Source organism: Rhagoletis pomonella, unplaced genomic scaffold (genome assembly GCF_013731165.1).
Source record: "Rhagoletis pomonella isolate Grant_MI unplaced genomic scaffold, Rhpom_1.0 Rhpom_scaffold_00008, whole genome shotgun sequence".
Classification (NCBI taxonomy): Eukaryota; Metazoa; Arthropoda; class Insecta; order Diptera; family Tephritidae; genus Rhagoletis; species Rhagoletis pomonella.
In genome coordinates, this window is record NW_023458562.1 from 47,304,963 (window position 1) to 47,325,834 (window position 20,872).

The following is a 20,872-nucleotide window of genomic DNA, read 5'->3' on the forward strand; positions in this document are numbered from 1 at the left end:
CTGTGGCGGTGGTGGTTACTTCTGTCGTTTATGTGGTAATAATAAACATTTTACGTTTATATTATTTTCTACCCATTTGGATAGCATGGATGGTTGGCACGACAAGCGCTCTAACTCCCAACTTAAAGCAGTTATTGAATTGAATATGGAAATGTTAGTGTGTGTATGCACGAGTGTAGAAACTATGTGGTGCTCATTATTTTTAATAATATGTATGCAGTCCCTTCTGAGTTATCTTTTTGATTGAATTTCAATGATAACAGGTAGTACCCAATGGAGTCAATCGTCAGCATCGACGCCCGTTTCGGCAGTTTACTTTAGATTAGATAGTTAGCAAAGCGGCAAATGTAGGTAGATACTTTGAATCGCCTCTTGTTGTATGTTGGGCTTAGTTAGGCCCATAATCGGGCCGATTCTGATAAAATAACAGTTTTTCGCAGTTTGCCTCCAATTTCTTTTCGGTCGAAATACGGATATACTGCCCCCAGTATTTTTGCATCCAACTGCTTTCCGCGTTAGATCAACATTTCGCAATTGGCGAATTTGAGCAATCGCTGTATCTTTCAGCACCTATTTCTCCAAACTGTGGGACATATGCAGTATATTAGCTTTACAGATTCAGGCTCTTATTCAGGATCAATATATAGATGGTGACAAGTTAGGGTAATAGGCTGGCAATTCGCATCGTGGTTACTAGAACACTTACCCCCAAACTAATTTCTATCCCTGATAGGCTACCAGGTTTAATCGAGAAGCAAGATATGCCTTCCGAAGTTAGGATGATGGTTAGATCATTCCTCCACATAGAATTTAAGACAGTTGTGGGACTTGTAAGTTATTATTACAGGGCAGAATCTGCCCAAGTCCCCAGCAAATTAAGATAGTTTGACTTGCTTTGTTTCAAAAGCTTTCGTTGACCGCCGCCTCCGATCCAGCAGAGCCCACCAGCTCTGTGCAACAGCTTAGTGCTAGTTGTGCTCACTTCTTGCCAGGTGGAGACCGACCGCAAGTCTTCAACGGAACCCACAGAGATCCTTTTCCTGGGGGCAGCTTAGTCAGGTCAGCTCTGTAACTATAGAGTTTCCTACAATACACAGTGACCTAGTAACCAAAGAGGTTTAAATACTCTCGAAGCAGAGGTCGGACATTCCCCCCACCGCTTTTGAACGAACCCAATGACGTTTGGCTAACAGTGGACGGGTTCAATGTTACGAAGACTAATTTGCTGGTATGCCCCTTTATTGCGACATCTTCTGGTGGAACACACGAAATTAAATCGAAAGCCTAAATTTGATATTGATGGAGAGGTTCTTGCGGCAAAGTCCCCCGCTAACCTCAGCAACCAATTTTTGGGTTATCTGCAACTGAGACTTACTTCTTCTCATGTCGCAGACTACGAACTATGAAACCATTTAATGGAAGTCTGAAGTGAGTCCATTTGGCTACAACGACCGCAAATTGGTGAAGTATTAAACCTGAAGTTAGTTTGGGGTGGGGGAAGAAACAAGGGCGGTTCCTGGTCTCTTGACCGGCCAATTATGATTGATGTCTATTAAGCCCTCATTGTCTTGGTTTTGAAGTTTTGACTGACGTGGGAGAGTCGGAATGATAGATAAGAATTTTGAGATTTCTAGAAAATAAACTTCACTACAATTGTATGAATCTACATATGTGCATATTTGGCCAAAATTTCATAGTTGTCATATTGATTCCACATAGGTATTCTCTGTATAGTCTGTCTGCGACGTAAAATTCCAATGATTTTGCTGAAATATTTTAGTTGCGTTTGTTAAAACCTGAGCTGTGACGTCTGACGTTGATTGCATTTAAATGTTATGCCAATAATAATAATTGTCATAATTATTATGCCATTTCTAAAAACAACTAAAACAAAAATAGCAGCAGCAAAGCAAAAATTTCATCAATAAAAGTAATAGCAAATAATGCCGTCAGCAGCAAAAGTAATTGAAAGAGGAAGAATGTAGTAGGATAAGGTGGAAGCAAACAAATGAAAGCGCTATATTTGTATAAATGCATACAAATACAAATACAGAACGAAGTCATTAGTATGCGAGTAATTTTTCAAACAATTAGTCTAATAACACGCAAGCATTGCAGAACGGAACTACATACATATGCATACTCCTCGTGCCGTTCAAGGTGCTATCATTGAGCGTTTTCCCTCCACGCAATACAACTTGGCACAGGCAGAGACCTCAACTTCTATACAAATACATTAGAAGCTTCCTAACATCGCAGTTAGTTATCCTTTCTTGTCTTCTTATTGAGGTTATGTTATGACACACAAGGCGCACAGCTAAGTATAAAGTCAGCTGACGACAGTTATACTAGCTCGTAAGTCGACCTGCTTGTTTGACAAGTTGATAGCAAGTCCTGGGTAGCTTCTTTTTCAAATGTAATTCGAGGAGGTATTACCGCCCACTGCCTACCACTTTACTGCGCTCAATGTATTTCTACGTTGCTGGCCGTTAGAACTTTTAATACGTAATACCTGCTCCTGCTATCATATGTAATCGATATATGCAAATATATTAGAACCTTTGACAGTAGCAGAAGAAATTGCTTGCAAAGCAGAAAGGGTCAATTTAAAATGCAAAATGTAAATAATTTTTTTGTCAGCAGCGCTTTTACAGAGTGTTTGTTAACTTGTTCTGCTGCGTCAGTCTACGTCTGTATGTATCTAGGAAATTACTGCGCTTTGGATGTAGAGTGGGTTCAACCCTTAATACCTTAGTGATACTACACGCAAAGCAACTTTCGTATGGACTTCACCTATTAAGTATCTCGCAAGGACAAAATTAGAAAGCAACTCAAATAAAAGGAAAATTGTATTCTGCCTGAAAATTCGGCGTGTGAAGTTATATGGTGTACTTAGTACTAGCAAAGGTTTTGGTGCACGACTTGCCGACCCCCCATTCTTAGTAATCATCAATATACTCATTTATCCACGATAAGTTAACAGCTACGTGGAAAGTGGCAATTCCGAAAAGTTCCTGTGTTTAAAGTTTCCTATGTAAGTTGTTTGCAAAAATGCCTGCAAAAATTCAGCTACGAAAAAATATGTCGGAAGTTGTGACCACTGAAAATCAATATAAAGTTTGTGCATCGTATAGTAAAGTTATTCGAGAAAAGTGGCCGAATAGTCGCCCGTGGAAAAATCGCACGCACTGTGTATACGCCAAAAGTCATTAATATAGAACTCATATCTTCTCCGCAAGCAGAAAATCACGTCCCGGGAAATAAATACCAACAATAAATACGACCTGCACAGCATAAAACGTGACTTGGGACTCGGCGCATATAAAGAAGCCCGGTGTCACTTACTTTTAGCAGCCTTGAAACAAAAACGTTAGTCAAAATTGAAAGCCTTACTTCGACAGTAAACGAAAACCGGTCCCAAATGAATTCTACCCCCCACTACCCAGCCTGTAATGGTTTCAACAAAACTCCGCTCCAGCTCCCAAATCAAAATCGGTACAAAATCATGTTACGAGCTTCATTTTCACGGATGATTGGCCACCTGATGCTCAGACCTCAATCTATTGACCTCTCAATTATGAAAATTTCTATATCGGATGGCTTAAACTACTCGACATCCAAGTGATGATTCATTAAAGCGCACCATTAGAGCAGAGCAGAGCAGTGAAAAATTTCCCATTTCATGGAATGCGTACTGCAATCGTTGAGTTGCGGGCCTTTACGCATTGCCGACGCCGAGTACCTTAGAATGGACACCGACGCTCCAGCCTTGAAAGGTTTCAACTCGGAACTCGCTGCTGGTAGCAGAGGAAGAGCGAGGCCCCCACTGCGATAGAGAGACCAAGTGGAGGCGGACTTGGCTTCACTTGGCATTTCCAATTGGAGTCAGTTGGCACAGAACATAAACGACTGGCGTGCTTTGTTAAACACAGCCAAAATCGCTTAGGCCGCTACAGCGCCAAATATTAAGTTAATATAAGCAAATAGTTCGAATATTGAGCCACTTTCTAACGGACTTTAAATTTTAGACCCAGGAACCACAAGACAAGTATGACATCGAGTTGTCTAAGATGATGCATCCACTTGCAGTGTGCTGTCGGGCAAACGATGAGGGTGCTGAGACGCTCCCAGCTATGATTAAGCAGTCTCTTGGAATGCCCTTTAGTCACACGCTGGGAAACCTAGAAGTGCATTTACTCTCATAAAAGCTCTGTTTGTGTTTTTTATGTGGACAACGGAAATCCGGTGAACCATATAGGCTCCATTCAGCCTCCCTTTTTACAAGAGAGTATCATCTCTTTCGCTGCTTATTCTTATTTAAGTGTGTTGCAGCTGTATACAAGCCTTGGTGCTGTTTTCATGAGTCCACTAATGCGACCTGGCTGTCCTACATTATATTTATTCGGACCTCGTTCGACATTCTAAGAAGTCATTCGCTGGCGCAGGGCTCTATTGTGAAAAGTTTCGGACGGAATTAGAATGGTACACTCTTCTAAAACTTGGGCGCAAAAACCACGCCGGTTCTAGTATTCTTAGCATCAAGCTTGAATCTAAACTTGGAAAGCCCTGCTGTATAAGAGTCTCTTTCAAAAATGACAACTTCGCAGGATAACCGTGTGAATTTTACCTCAAAACTAGCAGGGGTAAGGGGGAATGCATTTAGAGGCTAAATGAAACATATGTATGCATAATCAAATGTATTCCACTTCGGAAAAATGTATCGCTTCAAGTAACTTTGCACACTCATATATGTATCTATTTTCATTAAAAAAAAACTTACCCTTTACGATTTTGAAAACAATTTTGCAGGTGATTTAATTCAATAAATAAGTTCAACTAATCTAGCAAAAAAGCTTAAAGCTTCTAACTAAAAAGCTTTAGCTCCCAATTTTTGTATCTGTAATTCGTAACTTATCCCTGGCGCACATAAGGTGTTTATGTATAAATTTTCTCCGTAGCTGGGAAGAATAAATAGTAATAGAATGAGTAGTAAAAGCTAAAGCTACTGGGAGACTCTATTTTGGTAAACCGTTGTTAATAAAAGTTAAATCTATAGTATTTAAAGGTATCTCAGAAGCATAGATCTTGCCAGAAGATGACACTAAGCGACCTGGAAAGCCACACGCCTTAAGCTTGGTAGAATCCAAGGAGATCCCCGGGGCTTGTACAATTAATTTTTAGCTTTTAATTTCCTTGTAGCTTACTGTGGTAATATGATTTGTTTCGTATAAAAATCTTGGCTTCCGATCTCAGCATGAATTCACTTGGGGTTATTAATTTTTATTTGACATTTTAATGCACGCCAAACACTGTACAGCGCCCAACCAGCGAAAGCCATAAAATACGATTCTTTGGTAATATAAAGTCTGCATATCGTGGATGGAGTCAGCAGTTATGTCAGCATAAATTTTAAGCTGGCACGCAGATACACTTACAAAATACAAGAGGTATGTGCTACGAATAATTTTGGTATACGTGGCGTGAGGAGGAGGTTATGAGATATTTTACAATAACTGACAATCCACTGGGGTTTGGGGAGTCTCATAAAGAAGCAACGTAACTGCAAACGCAGAAAGGGGTCCAAGCAAACGTACAGAGCGACATACATACTTAGTAGAGAAGTGAAAACAGCATTGTAGCAGCTTGCGATAGCCAAAGTTCAGTGTATGGTTATCAGTAAACGAATATTTGGACATTTACGAGTATGAATGTGCCCATGGCTGCCTCCCCCAAAAGCGTACAGCGCACTTCAAATGCACCAAGCTTTCTATGCAACTTTCACACCCCCAAGCTGCCTCATCTCCGCACCACCTGTGAATTCGTTTTAATATGGTTGGCAACGCACACATGCCGCCCTGCTGTGTACTCTTCGCATACTCGTCCTCGCGTCGCTGCGACGTGCACTTACAATATGGCGTCGTTAATGGAATTATTAATGTCAAGTGGCAGGTTTTGGAAATTTCGCATTCGAGGTGGAGATCGCCGAGTGCATATCAATGCAGCATCCGACGAAGTGAGACAGCTGACGTACGCAGAGGGCGCCAATTGAAGTGGCACGGGGTTTTGTTGGCGGCGAAAGTGCAAGCATAGGAAATTTGCAATGGCCAGAAGAGTTTCGAGTGAGGTAAGCTTGCATTCGGCGGGGTGAAAAAGGCGTTTGAAGTGGAATATGCATGTTTGAAGAAATTCTAATAAATAACGAAGTTTCGTTGTGGCAACAGGGTTGCAAAATGGTAACAAGGATGGGAGAACAGGAGAACTCCACGCATGCAAAACAAAAGGTCAACCAACGGCCAAAGCGGTCAAGCAGTGATTAACTAACTACTCGTACGAGTACAAGAGTTTGGCTGCAGATTGGTTATTGGCAGCAAGAGTAGCTGGTGACTGGTGTCTGGTGAATGACGCATGATGGCTGGTGAATGTTGGCGCTCTAGTACGCGCGTATGTTTGGCGCGTCGCCCGCACTCACATTAATTAATTTTACTTTTTTTGCACAAATTGTTTTGGTTTTTTTTTGCGATATATGTATGTAGACTCTCGCTGGCTGGCAAGTTAATGCATTTGCTGTTTTGTTTTTGGACTGGAATGAATTGACGTTGTCGTTGCAATCAAAACTGCACGGTTGCCTACAGCAAAAAATTGCATTTGTAGCGATGCAAGCAAAGGGGATAATATAAACTGGCAGATGTGTTGCTGCAGCGAGCAGATAAGTTCACATTCAAATGTACAAACATACATACATATGTGTAAATATGTATTCTTGCATGCGCCTAAATGCAACCACTATTTCAAGCGAATTTTCGCCAAGTCAAGCAAGTCAATGAGGCAATGTAAGCCTTGCAAGTTGGCAAAACAAAGGCAGAAGGCAAGTCGGGCAGCACAAAAAACAGGAAGGCAATGATGCGCAAGCAGCAGGTATGCAGAGGTCGGTGATGCGTCTAGGAGATGGGGGTAGCAGCTGTACAGGTTGCGTAGTGTGGCGCCCGAGGCACATGGCTGTATGTTGGCTGTCTATCCGTCTGTCTGTCTGTCTGTTTGCATAAAATGCATTCGAGCCAGTTTTGCATTCCAGCGACTAATGGAATAAATGCAAACAAATGAAATTGCCAAATGGCTGAATTCGGCAGATTCTTTTTGTTTGAAGATTTTTAAATGAAATGGGGAAAATGCAACCAGCCACTCTACTTTTCTAAGAAAATTAAAGACTTTTTAAACTTTTAGATTAGATAGCTTTTTGGGTAATAGTCGGCGAATTTTTTATTTTATTTTTCTCTGTCTAATTTTTTTTTATCTGAAGAATATACTGCCAACTTATTTTCTCAAATTTGGCCATCATTAAGTATGAATTAAAAAAATAACGCTGAACATTGTACTAGACTTTTTTTTTTTTTTTTTTTTTTTTTTTTTTTTTTTTTTTTTTTCAGAATCACAATAGATTTTTAAAATCATTACAAAAACGTTTTCAACTCACAGTAATAAAAAAAAAATATTTATCAGCGTTGAAAATATTTTTTGAAGTCTTAAGTAAAATTTAACATTGGACCGCATGCATAAAAACCAAGCAAGTGCTTTTTATCAAATTTCAGATCTTTTACTAAAATTTATTTGAAAAAATCAAACAAAATACCATAAAATTAAAAAAAGCAATTGCTTAAAGATAAATTAAGAATATTTTTATTACGATTTTTTATAATTTCGTTTGATTTACATTTTTTTAATTTAAGCTTTCTTTGAACGGTATTCGTTTTCCATTATATTTTTAAATAAAAAAAAATTTTTTAAATTTTTAACCACTTTTGATACACTGTAAATGTTTAACTTCAATTTAAAGACGCATTTTAAAAATCTAATAGTCGCGTTAATTTTTGAACTTTTTTATTATTATTTAATTTTTAAAATGCACTATAATAAAGTGCAAGTTTGAATTGAAAAAATCTCAAAAATTAACGCGATTATTAAATTTTTAAAAATTAATGGGCTACAAAACTGCATTCTCAAAAAGTTCTAAAAAAATCTGAAAATGTTGAAATTTTTTATGAAAATGTATTATTTGTTGTAGTTTTAACCATATTTTTATAAAAAATAATTTGCAAAAAATAAAACAAGTAATTTTTAGCAAAAAAATCCGACTTCAATTCTCAGATAAAATATATATCTATACAAAAATATATTTCATGATCGTATCTAAACAATGCGGTAACATACATAAAAAAATAAAAAATATTCCAACGAACGGATAACCTCCTCCTTTTTTGGAAGTCGGTTAAAAATGTTGCGTATGTTGTGAAAAAAGTGTACATACATATGTATGTAGAAGTAATTTTTTGAATTCTTATTCAAAACTTTACGCTTTTTATGTTATTTTAATACGAGGAAACTAATAATATTTTTTCAATTTCTATGGAAAAATTAAAAAAAAAAATTAAAGACATTTTTTAAGCTTTTTTTAGAAATAAAAAATATTTTTTAAGTTTTTTTTTTGAAAACTAAAATTTTTTCTTAAATATAAATTTTTTTTCAATTCCAACTTTTTGATTCAAAAACTCTTTCTTGTTTTCATCACATCAAAAACTTTCGTTTTTCATCACATTTCTATGAACAAAAGTAATAATGAAAAGATTAAGGGACCTGTCCCAACAGTCACAATGAAATGACCCATGGGGAAAAAAGTGACACTGTCAGCAAAAAATTCGGCTAAAATTTAATGGGCCACAGAACTGCATACCATTTTTTAATATTCTGAATAAAAAGTTTGAAATTTTGGTGAAGCTTTGTAGAATTTTCATATTTTTTGCAGTCTGAATTTTGGATTAATCAGGCATGTGCTGCAAATCGTACGATTTGAAATCAATGCTGCTTGCAAACCTTTTTTCTAATATTTCAAATGGAACGGCGATAAACACATCACTTACACACGTCATATTCTTCGATTCAATGCGAAATTTTGCCTTTTTGTTGTTTCGCACCGACTTCAAATCGTACAATTTGCGGCACATGCCCTTTTGTGGTTTTTGTTTGATAAAGACCTATGCATACTTTTATAAAAAATAAATGAACAGTAAAGAAAACAAAAGGAAAAATTTATCAAAATGTCCCACTTCTATTCTTTTTTGCATGAGTGTATATTATTTTCCGTTTTTTTAAGATAAAATTAATATTTTATTTTGTTTGTTATGTTGTTAATTTTTTCTAAATTGTAAAAAAACTAACAAATTTTATTAATTATAATTTTTTTTTTTTGAGAAATTTATTTTTTGAATAAATTAATATTTTGGAAAATTATTTTTTTTAATTACATATCTACATACAAAAATCTCAAAAATATTTAGTGTGAAAAAATTGCAAAATATTTCAATATTTATTTCAAAAAATTTTAAAGTTTTGAAATGTGGCTACTTTTTTATGCGAAAACTAGCTGACCACAGAATTTTTGAATGCAGGCATTATTTTATAAGGTACTAGAAATGGTTTCCTCAACTGACACTCTGCGGCTTATACTACCCAAAGGAAATCAATTATGTGGCGCAAACTTTGTCGTAATATATGCACACGCTCGTAACGTTAAACATCTCCAAGATCAACCATTGATTTCGTCAATAAATTTCAAGCTCAAATAAAAACGTATTATACCCTTGCGTGACACATAAAAAGACAAAAATGGCAATAGCTGGGCAATAAAATGCGAACAAATGATAGCCTTGAGAGCATCAAAAATATTAAAATGGCCCATAAGCATTACTAAAAGGAAATCATATGAAAAACAAAGCGAAAGGAAAGACTACTCCTTAAATCTAATATCCGCTAAATGCAATCTTTTAGTAGGACAGGAAAGCAGTCGGCGCTTATCACCAGCAAACACACCAGACCAAATGTGAATGATATTTTACACAAAAAAAAACAGCAAAAAGTAAAAGGATGTGCTGAAATGTCATGCGGCTACAAAACAAAATCCACTGCCTTTAAGGACGCTTAACTGCACACAGCACACACACACACACACATATATACACTGCTGTCACACATGCTTTAAAGACGCACAAAGTGACTTAAAATGCCTTGAAAGGACTTTGCAGCAAAGCCGGGCCACCGCCTTTGACGCGTGTCTACGCATAACAAGCGACCATAAGCGCCAAAAAGTATACGCTGAATTGCTAGCCGCGGAAGAAGCAGGCGAAACGAATGTACGGTATATCAAGGAAACGCCAAAAAGCACGCGCTAAGCCTACTTCCTGCCTACACGCTATGAGTATGGTATATCCCTATCGAGTCAGTCCGCCCTTATGTGTATCAGAAAGCATAGTATTAGACGCGCAATAATCCTAATATACGCGCACCCTAGCGTATATTTCCTGCATAGCCGTAGACACGCAAACAAGTACGTTGAGCCGACCAGCAGCACAAGATGAGAACGTCGCCTAAAGGTATGCTAGGCAATAAGAAAAAACAAAACCTAGTTAAACGATTGCTCTTCAACATAACAGACGACAGAGGACACTGCAGCTGACAATGAGTTCGGAGCATAGTTCCGGCACCTGTGCGTGTGTGTGACTGCATCAGCACGTGAGCGAGTGAGTACGTTGAGTATTGAGTGCTGCTGTTGCTCGTGCGCGTGTTGAGTGATATAACATTTAGTCGAAGGGGCAACAAAGCGCCAACATTTACCAGTATTCCTTCCTCAGTTTGCGGCAACTAAAAATATGCAACAGTCTGTTTTCCTCTTACAGCTAAGAGGTAAAACGACGAATTAAGAGCATTTGCTAAGACATTAACGAGTAGAGAGAAGCACCTACTTGAGTGCCAGCGCAAAGGAAAATGAAGAGGCAAAAGCGGACGGATAAGTCGAAAAGATTATTTTCACATCAGCCTTTTATGTTAAACCGGAGGCATTTCCACCACTACAAGTTGAGAGCGCGTGTACGAGGTAATGTGCTTAAAAGTGGACTTTGAATATAGCAAAGCGGCGCGAGTAGTGGTGGATACCTTCGGTTTTAAAAGCACCCGGCAGGTTCAATTGATTAGGGTGTGACAGAACGAAGGACATTGCGACTTAAAAAACCTCTAGTATGCTGCAGATGAAAGTCTGAAATCTCATAACTTGTTCTATTATAGACACGTCCAAAGGCCTTTGTAGACCTGCACCTAATTCTAAGACATTTTACTGAGGACGAGTAGAAATACATTACGATTTTTTCTGTCCAAGGATGAACAATCTGCTACACAACATGCTTCAATGTCTCAACGTCCCCCAGTCGGTAGGTATTGGGTTTGTGTGTACAGAGCAATCCAGAGAACGCATACGAGTATGACTACTCAACTCCTTTCTGGAAGCGTACAAAAGAAGCCTCGCCTATCTAATGCCCTCTGCCGCTCTCCAGTACTTACGCCGCTCTTGAGTTTACCCACTCAGAATTGCAGCCTCAAATAAGAGTAGATAACTTATACCAAAAAATACCTCCAGTCCCACAAAGATGATTGATGGCCTTTCCATCGCCAGCACCTCAGCCTATCGCGCAACAAAATAGCCCCCAGAACAGTGTTACCGTGTCAAAACACTCATTGATAAGTTTGGTGGTGAAGGAAGTTTGGAGTGAAGTCTGAGTGTCACTTAGGTATTGCAAACTCTAGTTATAAAATCTATCCATCAAAACCTCACTCGGTTTATCATCCATCACAATGAAAATAAAGAAACCCTCATGTCTAGACTTCTCGTTCTGGGATTTGACTTTGAATTTTCAGCCAAAGCAGAGTTCTTTTAACACGGAATCAAAAAGTCCGCATATTTTCAGATTAGGTTAGGTCAGCTATACAATTGTTAAGTAGCTAGAAAAAATATCATCGTTGAAATGCAAAAAGTCATAACTAATAAAAAATTGAAAGTTTTCTTTTTGATTTATATGATGGATTTCATCGAATTCCGTTTCCCCATATCGTTTTATGAAAAAATAAAAATAAAATATTAGTAACGACTTTTCATTTAGGATGTTTTTACACGTCTTTTTGTATTCCAGGTGACGATATGTTGCCCTATAGTGCCGCAGAGACCCGCCGCTGTTGTAATCAGCGTGGTGCTCGACATTGTGGGTAAGATTGCCACAGTCCGCCAAAGAGCCTTGGGGTCTACTTGAGCACCCGGAAACCTTTGGAAACCTCGAAAGAAACGAAAAGGTCTGTACCAAGGTGGGCTCCGTTTGGATCCTCTCTAAGTAGTGACTAGGAAAGTGGCAGCTGTTTCCACAAACTGGATGATTGATTAACGGCATAGACACCGCGCTCTCTATGTCATCCCTGCCAAAGAGGATACATGATTTGTTTGGAAACATATACATTACTCCAGACAAGATGGACAAAAGAAGTTGCCGGTAATCAAACGTTAGCGATCAAGGCAGTTTCTTAAAGCCGGCTAAACGACAACGAACAGAACAAAAGGCAATGGGACTCCATATGGCACGATTTAAAATCAATTCGGACCACTACTGTCGTAGCGACATGGACGATGACTGGGTGGAATCATTTCCTCTTGTTGTTGTTTAAGTGGTACTACTAAGCCCCGCCTGGTTCGGTTTATCCATCAATCGTTGCACTTCTCAACTAACGGTAGTCCCAAGAAAGGAGCTGTTTCATCCGGGTCGGACCAAAGGGAGAGGGGTATTAGCTAAGTGAGATTGAGCTGACAGGTGAAGAGAGAATGGTTGGTGTCGTATGGGAGTCTCCCCATGCCGGACACTTATAATAGAGGATATCGGGGTCGAGTCTGGACAAGCATCTGTTGGGACGGCTACAATATCCAGACCATAATAGGGCTCGAGTAGCGCAGGGCAGTCTAACCGCAGAGTCTGCAATAGGTAGGGGTGTTCACGTCTGTGACATCCAACCGCAAATTGCTTTCCGAGCATTACGGGAAGCATTTGTCCAGCTCTTGCAAGAGTATAGCTTAAACATCTAGGCTCATACTTCATCGATACTCCTCAGGAAGTCTCGGCGGAGTGTAGGAGAAAGAATTTTGGAGCAAAAACTTGCGGTATCTTCAGCGACCGCTACTATTTTGCTTCAAAAAATGTTGATGCCATCCCAAAAGCTTCATATAAACCTCATATGATACCGCTTGACTTTTCCTGTTCCAGAAACACAAAGACGATTCGAAGGAAGACGTTTTGAGATGATTTGGTTGACAAAGGAGGCTTTGGTGAAGAGTCTGAAATCGATCCCAAAATGGGCTCATGGAAAACGTTTTGAGTATCGGTAGAAGCCCTCAAAAAGGGGTAAATGTATTGGAGTTCTTTAAATTACTGCACTATAAATTTTCGCCTCCAAAATTTTCTAGCTACATAAATAACGATTGTGGCAATAAGTATGCAACATAAAATCGTAAGTGATGTCGCTTGAAACTGCACTTTTGTGGAAGATATTCACAATTTTATGCACAGCTGCCATTTACTTAGAGTATTTTGGATATGAAAACGTATGGATAACTTTAAAGAGGTGAATATTAGGAGCATTTGTGGGTACTTTTTGGACGGATGGGATCTAGGCAAATTTCCCTGACTAAATATACAAAAAAAATTTTCTTCCCATGTGATTTTTCGCCATATGACTCGTTGCTCAGCATAACCAAACTTGTGCTCGTTATGTACTCAGCGTGTGTATCTCTATTTGCTGCCGGGAGAGCGTTGCTAACAAAACGATTGCATACTTGTTGGCGTGCAAACTGAATGTATGTAGATAGCATTGTATTTATAGCGTGTGGCCACTAGTTGGCGTTTTAGTGCAGAACCAATTTAGTGTTGCCAAATTGCGTAGATTTCGAACGAAAATAGTGAAAATGCCCGAAAGCAAAGCACAAAAAACAGGCGACGCTTATCTAGCAGCTTGCTAGAGCATACTTTTAGACGCATTTTCTTATCGCTTAACCAATTTGTAGATACACTTATATATGAACACACAAGCGTATGATACTCACTTTTTTCTAGTCGCTATCAACCGTCAAGCGCTACGCCGCGGCGAGTTGGAATTACCAAACAACTGAAAATCGATTTTTAACAACCCCTAAAAGCAGGCAATAGCTTTATCAGTCACAGCACAGGAAAACAAAACTTCGTTACTAGTACACTTCCATGCCGGCGGTGTTTGGTTGAAGAGTGGAATGCAGGAAAGGTAAATGAAAAAGAAGCTTGTTTTTTGTGTTGTGGCTGACAAACGCCATTTGCCAAAAGCGACTGCAACAACAACAATAACATTAAAGATTGTCATAAGCGTAGCTGCAACTGTTTGATAGCCATAATTACCAACAACACGCGCACGAGACAACACAGGAAAAAAAATTTAATACAAAATTTCCAAACTTCTTGTAAACTTTGCAGCCCGCAAAAGTTTGCAAGTTTTTCAAACTTGTACTTTTACTTCGTCTTTCGCTTATTCTTCTTCTTCTTCTACAACTTCTTATTCCATTACACTACACACCCATATGTACACAATTAGATAGACTTATAGGTAGTTGGTACTTCATCACTTACCCTTGCATGAAGATGTGCATCCGTTTCGCCCGGCTGCTGTACACCGGTGCGTATCTTCTTATTCTGCGGCCCATCGCTTATACCGCCACCACCTCCGCCACCGCCACCACCACTGCCATTGCTGGCGCCATTATATGGCATGGTGGCCGCCGTGGCGAAGTTGATGTCGGTGATGGTTTGTTGGTGAATAATTTTGGCGACGTTTATTGGACCGGGGGGTGAAATAAAGTATTCCAGCGCTACTGCTGTATGGGGCACAACGCAACTGAAAATCTACTTAATACGCACGCTACGTGGAGCGCTTGAGCGTATGTGTATTTAGCTGTGGCTCGGCTGTGGCGCTTGGCTTCCGGCTGGCTGCACGCGCTGCCGGGTTGACGCTTTAGCTTTTTCGCTTTTTCGCTAGGTTGCTTGGACTTTATATCAAGTCCGCGTCTGCTAAGCGTTGCTTTCGCCTTTACTGTAGCAGCAGTTTAAGAGCAAAAATTCCACACAAAGAATTTTTCACTTTTTCACTTCGTTGTCTGCTTCCAATATGCAATTTCAGCAATTATTTTGCTTGTCTAACTCCTTCGTATTATTCTCCTTCTTCGTTGGTATAACACTAGTTGGCTGTTGTCTGGTTTGTTGCTGATGCTGCTGGTGCCACCTTTGTCTGCTTGCTTGTTTGGATCAGCTGTTTTGCGCAAGTACGACGGCAATGAAAGAGAGAAAAATTGAAAAATAGATTTATTAGGTTTTATTGGTTTTCACATTTTCGCTGCGGCAATATTGCCAATAGTTATCAAAATGAAAAATTTTAGATAAAAATACAAAATACGGCTAATCATTTTTAGAAAAGATTAATTTGAGTGTCAATCTTGCAGAAGATGCCAAACAAAATTTGTTTATAAAAAAAAAATACAAATTAAAAAAACGTTATAAAAATACAAAAACAATTTAGCGATATCAATTTCAAGCTAAGCCTAATTTTAATTGTTTTCTAAAAATTTTAAAATGATCGCAAAAAGTGTTTATAAAACAATAATTAAAATTTAGAAATATTGAAAAAATTTATTAAATCGTTTTAATTTAATTTTTAGTAACCATAACGTTTATTACAAAATTTATGCGTATTGAAAAAAAAAAAATAATTGAAAATAGAAAAAAATAAACTATTAAACTCTGTACTTATTCTGTGTTTATCCTTCATTTAAAAACTGCAGTTTTTTTTAAGAAAATAAATTAAGAAAGAACTGAAAAATAATCTAGGTTAAACAATCTATTTAAATTAAAACAAACTATTTAAAACATTTAATACAAAACTAATATAACTTATAATTTACAGTCAGCGTCAAAAATATGCATACACTGACGTTTTGACAATTTTATTTATTTATATTTCCCATACCAATTTTTTATTGTTTATAAAAAATATAGCTCAACTTTCTTAATTTCATACTAAACTTGGGAAAAAGCTAGAAATACCAAGAAATTCGCATCGACGTTTTCCATTTTTCAATTCGATAGGGTACGTTTGCACAGAAAGCCGAGCGGCGGCGAGCTAAGCAAGCAGTAAAGATATCACAAAAGTTACCTTCAATGAAAGGAGGTTAACATATTGTTTCAATTCGCTGCAATTGCTTTTTTTAAACATACAGTGCCGAACAGAAGTATTGGCAAGTGAATTTTTTGCAATATATGCAAGGTTCTTTATTCTAATTTATTTTCGATAACTTTTTATAAAAATACTGTTCATTCTACACCAGAAAACATAATAATAAAATCTCTAAACTTTGTGCAAAACTCAGGAAAATTCATTAAATTTGCACACTAATTTGCAACTTTTTTTCCGATTTTTTAGAAAAATTCTAAGTATGCAGTTTTATAGCCCATTGAAATTTAGTATAACAAAGTGTAAGTTTGAGGTCGCAAGAAAATCGCATTGATTTTTGGTAATTTTTTTCACGCAAGTTCTTCCATACAAAGTAATTCGACAATTATTTTTTGTATGGAGAAAATGAGCAACACCTTCCACTAAAAAAATTGCCAAAAATCAACGCGATTTTCTAGCAACTTTAAACTTGCACTTTGTTATACTAAAGTCGATAAAAATTACCGTTGAGGTTTGAGAATTTGGTATGGAAAATATATATAAATAAACAAAATTGTCAAAGCATCAGGGTATGCATATTTTTCACGCTGACTATATAAAATATCTTACGAAAGCCGAAATTTCACAACTAAAGAAATTAATATTTCAAATTTTCAAATTAAAAGTTTTAAAGTAAAAAAATCCAATCAAAATAATATAAATAACAGTTCAAATTACAGTAGATACTGTTAATTTTTTGGCAGAATTTTCTTCAAATATTAAAAAAAAATTAACGTTTTTCAGATAACGAGCAAGAGCGTAATTTGCTTAGAATCTCCCTTGGCCACAAGGCACGCATTTAATAAAATTTTGTAAATTGTTATTTGCCATTCATCCACGATTTGTAATTGGAACGAAAAACAAGTTTTCGAATTTCACTTACACACGGGTACACATATACAGTATATTTTGCTTTGCTGCCTTTATGCTTAAGTGCACATTTAAGATACCTACCCTAAAATGCGCATTAGCGGCATTATTCTTAACATTTATAAGGAAACTCCTCCGATAGATGCATTCAACATACACAGAGAAAATGAGACAGGTAAAATGCAAGTTTTTAAAAGAAATTGTAAAATAAAATTTTTTGATATAATTTTACTTCATACAAAATAAAAAATACAGTATTTGTACATACGACTTTAAAACGAAACATTCGCAAACCAAAAACGATCGTTATAATATATTCACTTTTTTACTGAGGGGAACAAACGACATTAAAGAACTAGCGTCAAAAATGCGTATTTTAAAAACTTAAATGAAACATTTTAGAATATTTTCCCAACAAGTTGTAGTGCGACACAATTTTCAACAAGCAAAAAAAACTAGACATTTTTAAAATAAAAACGTTAATTTATTTTCAGTCAATTAGGTATGAAAAATATTTAAAACTAAAATGTTTCACATTAGAATTTAAAAAGCTACCTAGCTATAATGAAAACCTTTCATATGTTTGCATCATTTGTCGGAAAAATTGTGTTCAGATAATTAAGTTACTTCAATCTTCAGAAAAGGCGATGAAGTTATACAAACAATACTGCCATTCTAACCCCTAACTACATACAAGGGACATTGGTGGACTTCTTTGACCGAAAAAAAGCTTTGGTAAGAGTAACTTTCTTAATTTAAATTACAGAATTTGGCCAGCGTGAAGTAAAATTAGCAGGCCCAGCTTGGAAGTAAGCCAAGAACATCTGTATGTATGTATTTATGTATGTATATAGTAATATATAAAACATCTGTATTTCATTTATTAAATGTTGTAACTTATTTATAAGTATATGTATATCAATATATTTTTGACAATGTGTGTACCAAACGACTTGTTGTAATTTAATTAAAATAAAATTTGAATATCATATTTGAAAACGCATATTTTTAAAATGAAGATAAAACATTTTAGGATTTAATTTCAACATGCGCATATTAAATTTTCAAACAATCGTTTTTAAAAACGATTTGAAAATGTTCGTATCAAAAACCAATACATGGATTTTGGAAATTGAATTGAAAATTTTCATTCTCAAAATTAAAATAAATATTGTAGGTGCAAAACCTGGGTCAAAACGTTTTTAAAAGTAAAACGTTCCATACAAATTTGAAAACGATAATTTCTCTGTGTACCTGCACATTGGCGATACCTGCCTTAAAAATTGTGCAACTATTATTAACTATCAAAGAAAGTATTAGGTTTACCTGCACTGGCCCTACAATTACCTAATTTTACAAGCTTTTATTTATTTTGCTCATCTCGCAGAACAACGAAAATGGCTATCAATTAATGTAGTTATATAGATAATTAGATACCATTCCTTAAAAATTGCGCTTGCAGTAATTTCTACGTGGTAAGTGCTCCTCCATTATTTGGTTTCATAGGGATTCGGATACCTTCCTCATTGAAGTATTAAAGAAAATTCGCTTAAGTGCTTTTTTCGGTTAAGTGCACAAGTTTTTCGTGCAAAGAAGGATGGGCAGCTAAGTAAAATATACTGTAATCATAAAAATTAATATTTTAGTATCCATTTTACTTACTATTTTTATGTCGAAAATCGTATAAAATTGATTCGGTGTACAGTCAGTCAATAAAGTTTAGGTACAGCGAATTTTATGCAATACCGGTAACCATTTTTTAAATATTTTATTTTTCGCTAATTTTTTATAAAAATATTGTTAATTCTACAACAAAAACCCCAAAAATCAGAGTTCCAAACCTTATGCAAATTTTCATCCATATATTGCACTTTTTATTTACACTATTTAGAAAAAAGAACAAGGTTTTTTTTTAGCCTAGTTATTGTTTGATTTTTTCATAGTAAATTCATCGATTGTAAGATATCTGATTGAAGTTGAACATTGAAAACATATTCGCATGTCTGACTGTAGCAAAACGTGCAGAGATGCTTGCTGCTATTTCTTGGCTTCCAGCAGTTTCGAACGCCGTCAGAGGCAATATGTAGCTCTTTTGTTTTTTTTTTTTTGTTTTTTGCTTTTGGTATTTATTTACGAAAAAGCATCTGTGAAGTGCCGAACACGATCAAACGACGAATAAAATTTGTTCAAGCTCATCATTTGAGAGTAAATTTACAGAACGGCTGTAGCTGAGTGTGCACATATGCTTGCTGTTAGCCGCTAACTTTCAGATGATCCGGGTTCAAATTACGTCAAAGGCAACGTATTAATAAAAATCATAATGGTTGTTTTGTATCTTCGAATTATGAAAAAGCATATGTGAAGTGCATAAAATAAGCGTATTCAAACGAAAAAAGTCTGCAATCAAAAATTTTTTTAATGTAAACACAAGTGTGGTTAATATGTATTACCAATCATTGTTGAAAATATCAACACTGGCATTGTAATATTAAACAAAAATCACATTGATTCCTTTCAAGTTTGAATTTGTTATTTTTTTTCTCAGTGCAGGTGTATCGAAATTTGGATTCCATTTCCAAGTAGAACTTAACCCAGAAGGTGACACTTGCTGAGCTCGGTTAGAACTCCAATGCAAGAGGTTCAGGGCCAACAATAAAGAAAGGCACTAGGGGCAAGAAGGCGTACGCAGATATATTTTAAGAAACTGTAGCGATAAAAAGTTGCTCAAAGGATTGGAGAAACACATTTAAAAAGGAGTTTTTGCCTAACAGTTCATCACCTTACGAAAGATTTGTAGAAAGAAGATGCCAGTATACTTATATGAAAGTTTTTGAGCTCCTACCGAAGAACCAAACAATCAATTCGGATGAGTAGTATTAGCAATTGAACAGTTTTTATGAATCTATAATCCGGTAACATATTCAATCGTAAAGGAGTTGTGTTCCAAGAGGATAACGCGAGATTGCACACATCTTTGGAGACCAGTTATTGGAGCTGGGATGCGATGTAAATCAGAAGCGTGTTCAGTTTTTTGCCAATACAGCCAGGTGCTTCCACGAACAGGGAATCAATAAGCTCAACGAAAGATGGCAAATGCGGATAGCTAACCGAACTTTGTCTATCATGTGAAATCAAGCTCGAATTAAGAGCCTTACTTGATCAGTACTCATACTAAGAGTTCAGCGTGGCAATCAACAGTTTAGTAGCAAGTCGCGACGATGGGACCACCGGGCACGTTTTTTCGAAATCAAAACATGGGCCTAGGTGTGTGCTCTTCTTTTGAGAATTGCGACTCACCCAACTAAATGTTATTTGAGGAATCTTTCAAAATTAATTTATATAAAATATTTAGCGATTTCGGTACGAATGCTGACTGCAACATCCGTAACTTTCCAATAAAGAAACTCCATGAAAAGTTCAACTTACTTACCTACTGACGGGACGCCGACGGAAAATCCCAAAGAAAAAGGTGCTAGCCAACATAAAAATATGCGCTTTCTGAATAGTTGGCAACATTCGAGTGGCAGCATAAAGTAAAGCAGACGATAATTATAAAATAAATGGAGGAAAAACATTGCTCAGACAACGACGACGGGGACGACGACAAAGCAAAGCCAAAAGCAAAAGCGCGATGAAAATGCGAAAGCGGAAAAACTAATGGCTTTAGGGTGGCGCAAAAACCACCCTCCGACAACGGGTTGGCACTGCTGCTACATCTGTATGTATGTATGTATGGCTCTGCTGTTGGCTGGATCGAGGACTGCGAGAGGAACACAATCAAGTGAAATAAAATAGTGAAATGTAATAACTTCAGATAGGCGGAAAATGATTGAAAAGCAAATCAAACCAAGCAGGGGGC

General features: G+C 36.9%; 1 protein-coding gene across 8 annotated transcripts in view; it reads right to left on the bottom strand.

Moving 5' to 3' along the window:
• Positions 1-20,872, bottom strand: part of LOC118745010 (heterogeneous nuclear ribonucleoprotein L) — a 409,030-nt gene that overhangs the window by 349,777 nt on the left and 38,381 nt on the right. For all 8 annotated transcript variants that reach the window (XM_036478507.1, XM_036478513.1, XM_036478512.1 and 5 more), the window contains exon 2: positions 14,511-15,186. In XM_036478507.1, the coding sequence (XP_036334400.1) occupies positions 14,511-14,651 (141 nt within the window). In that variant the 5' untranslated portion in view covers positions 14,652-15,186. The remainder of the gene's footprint in view (positions 1-14,510; positions 15,187-20,872) is intronic.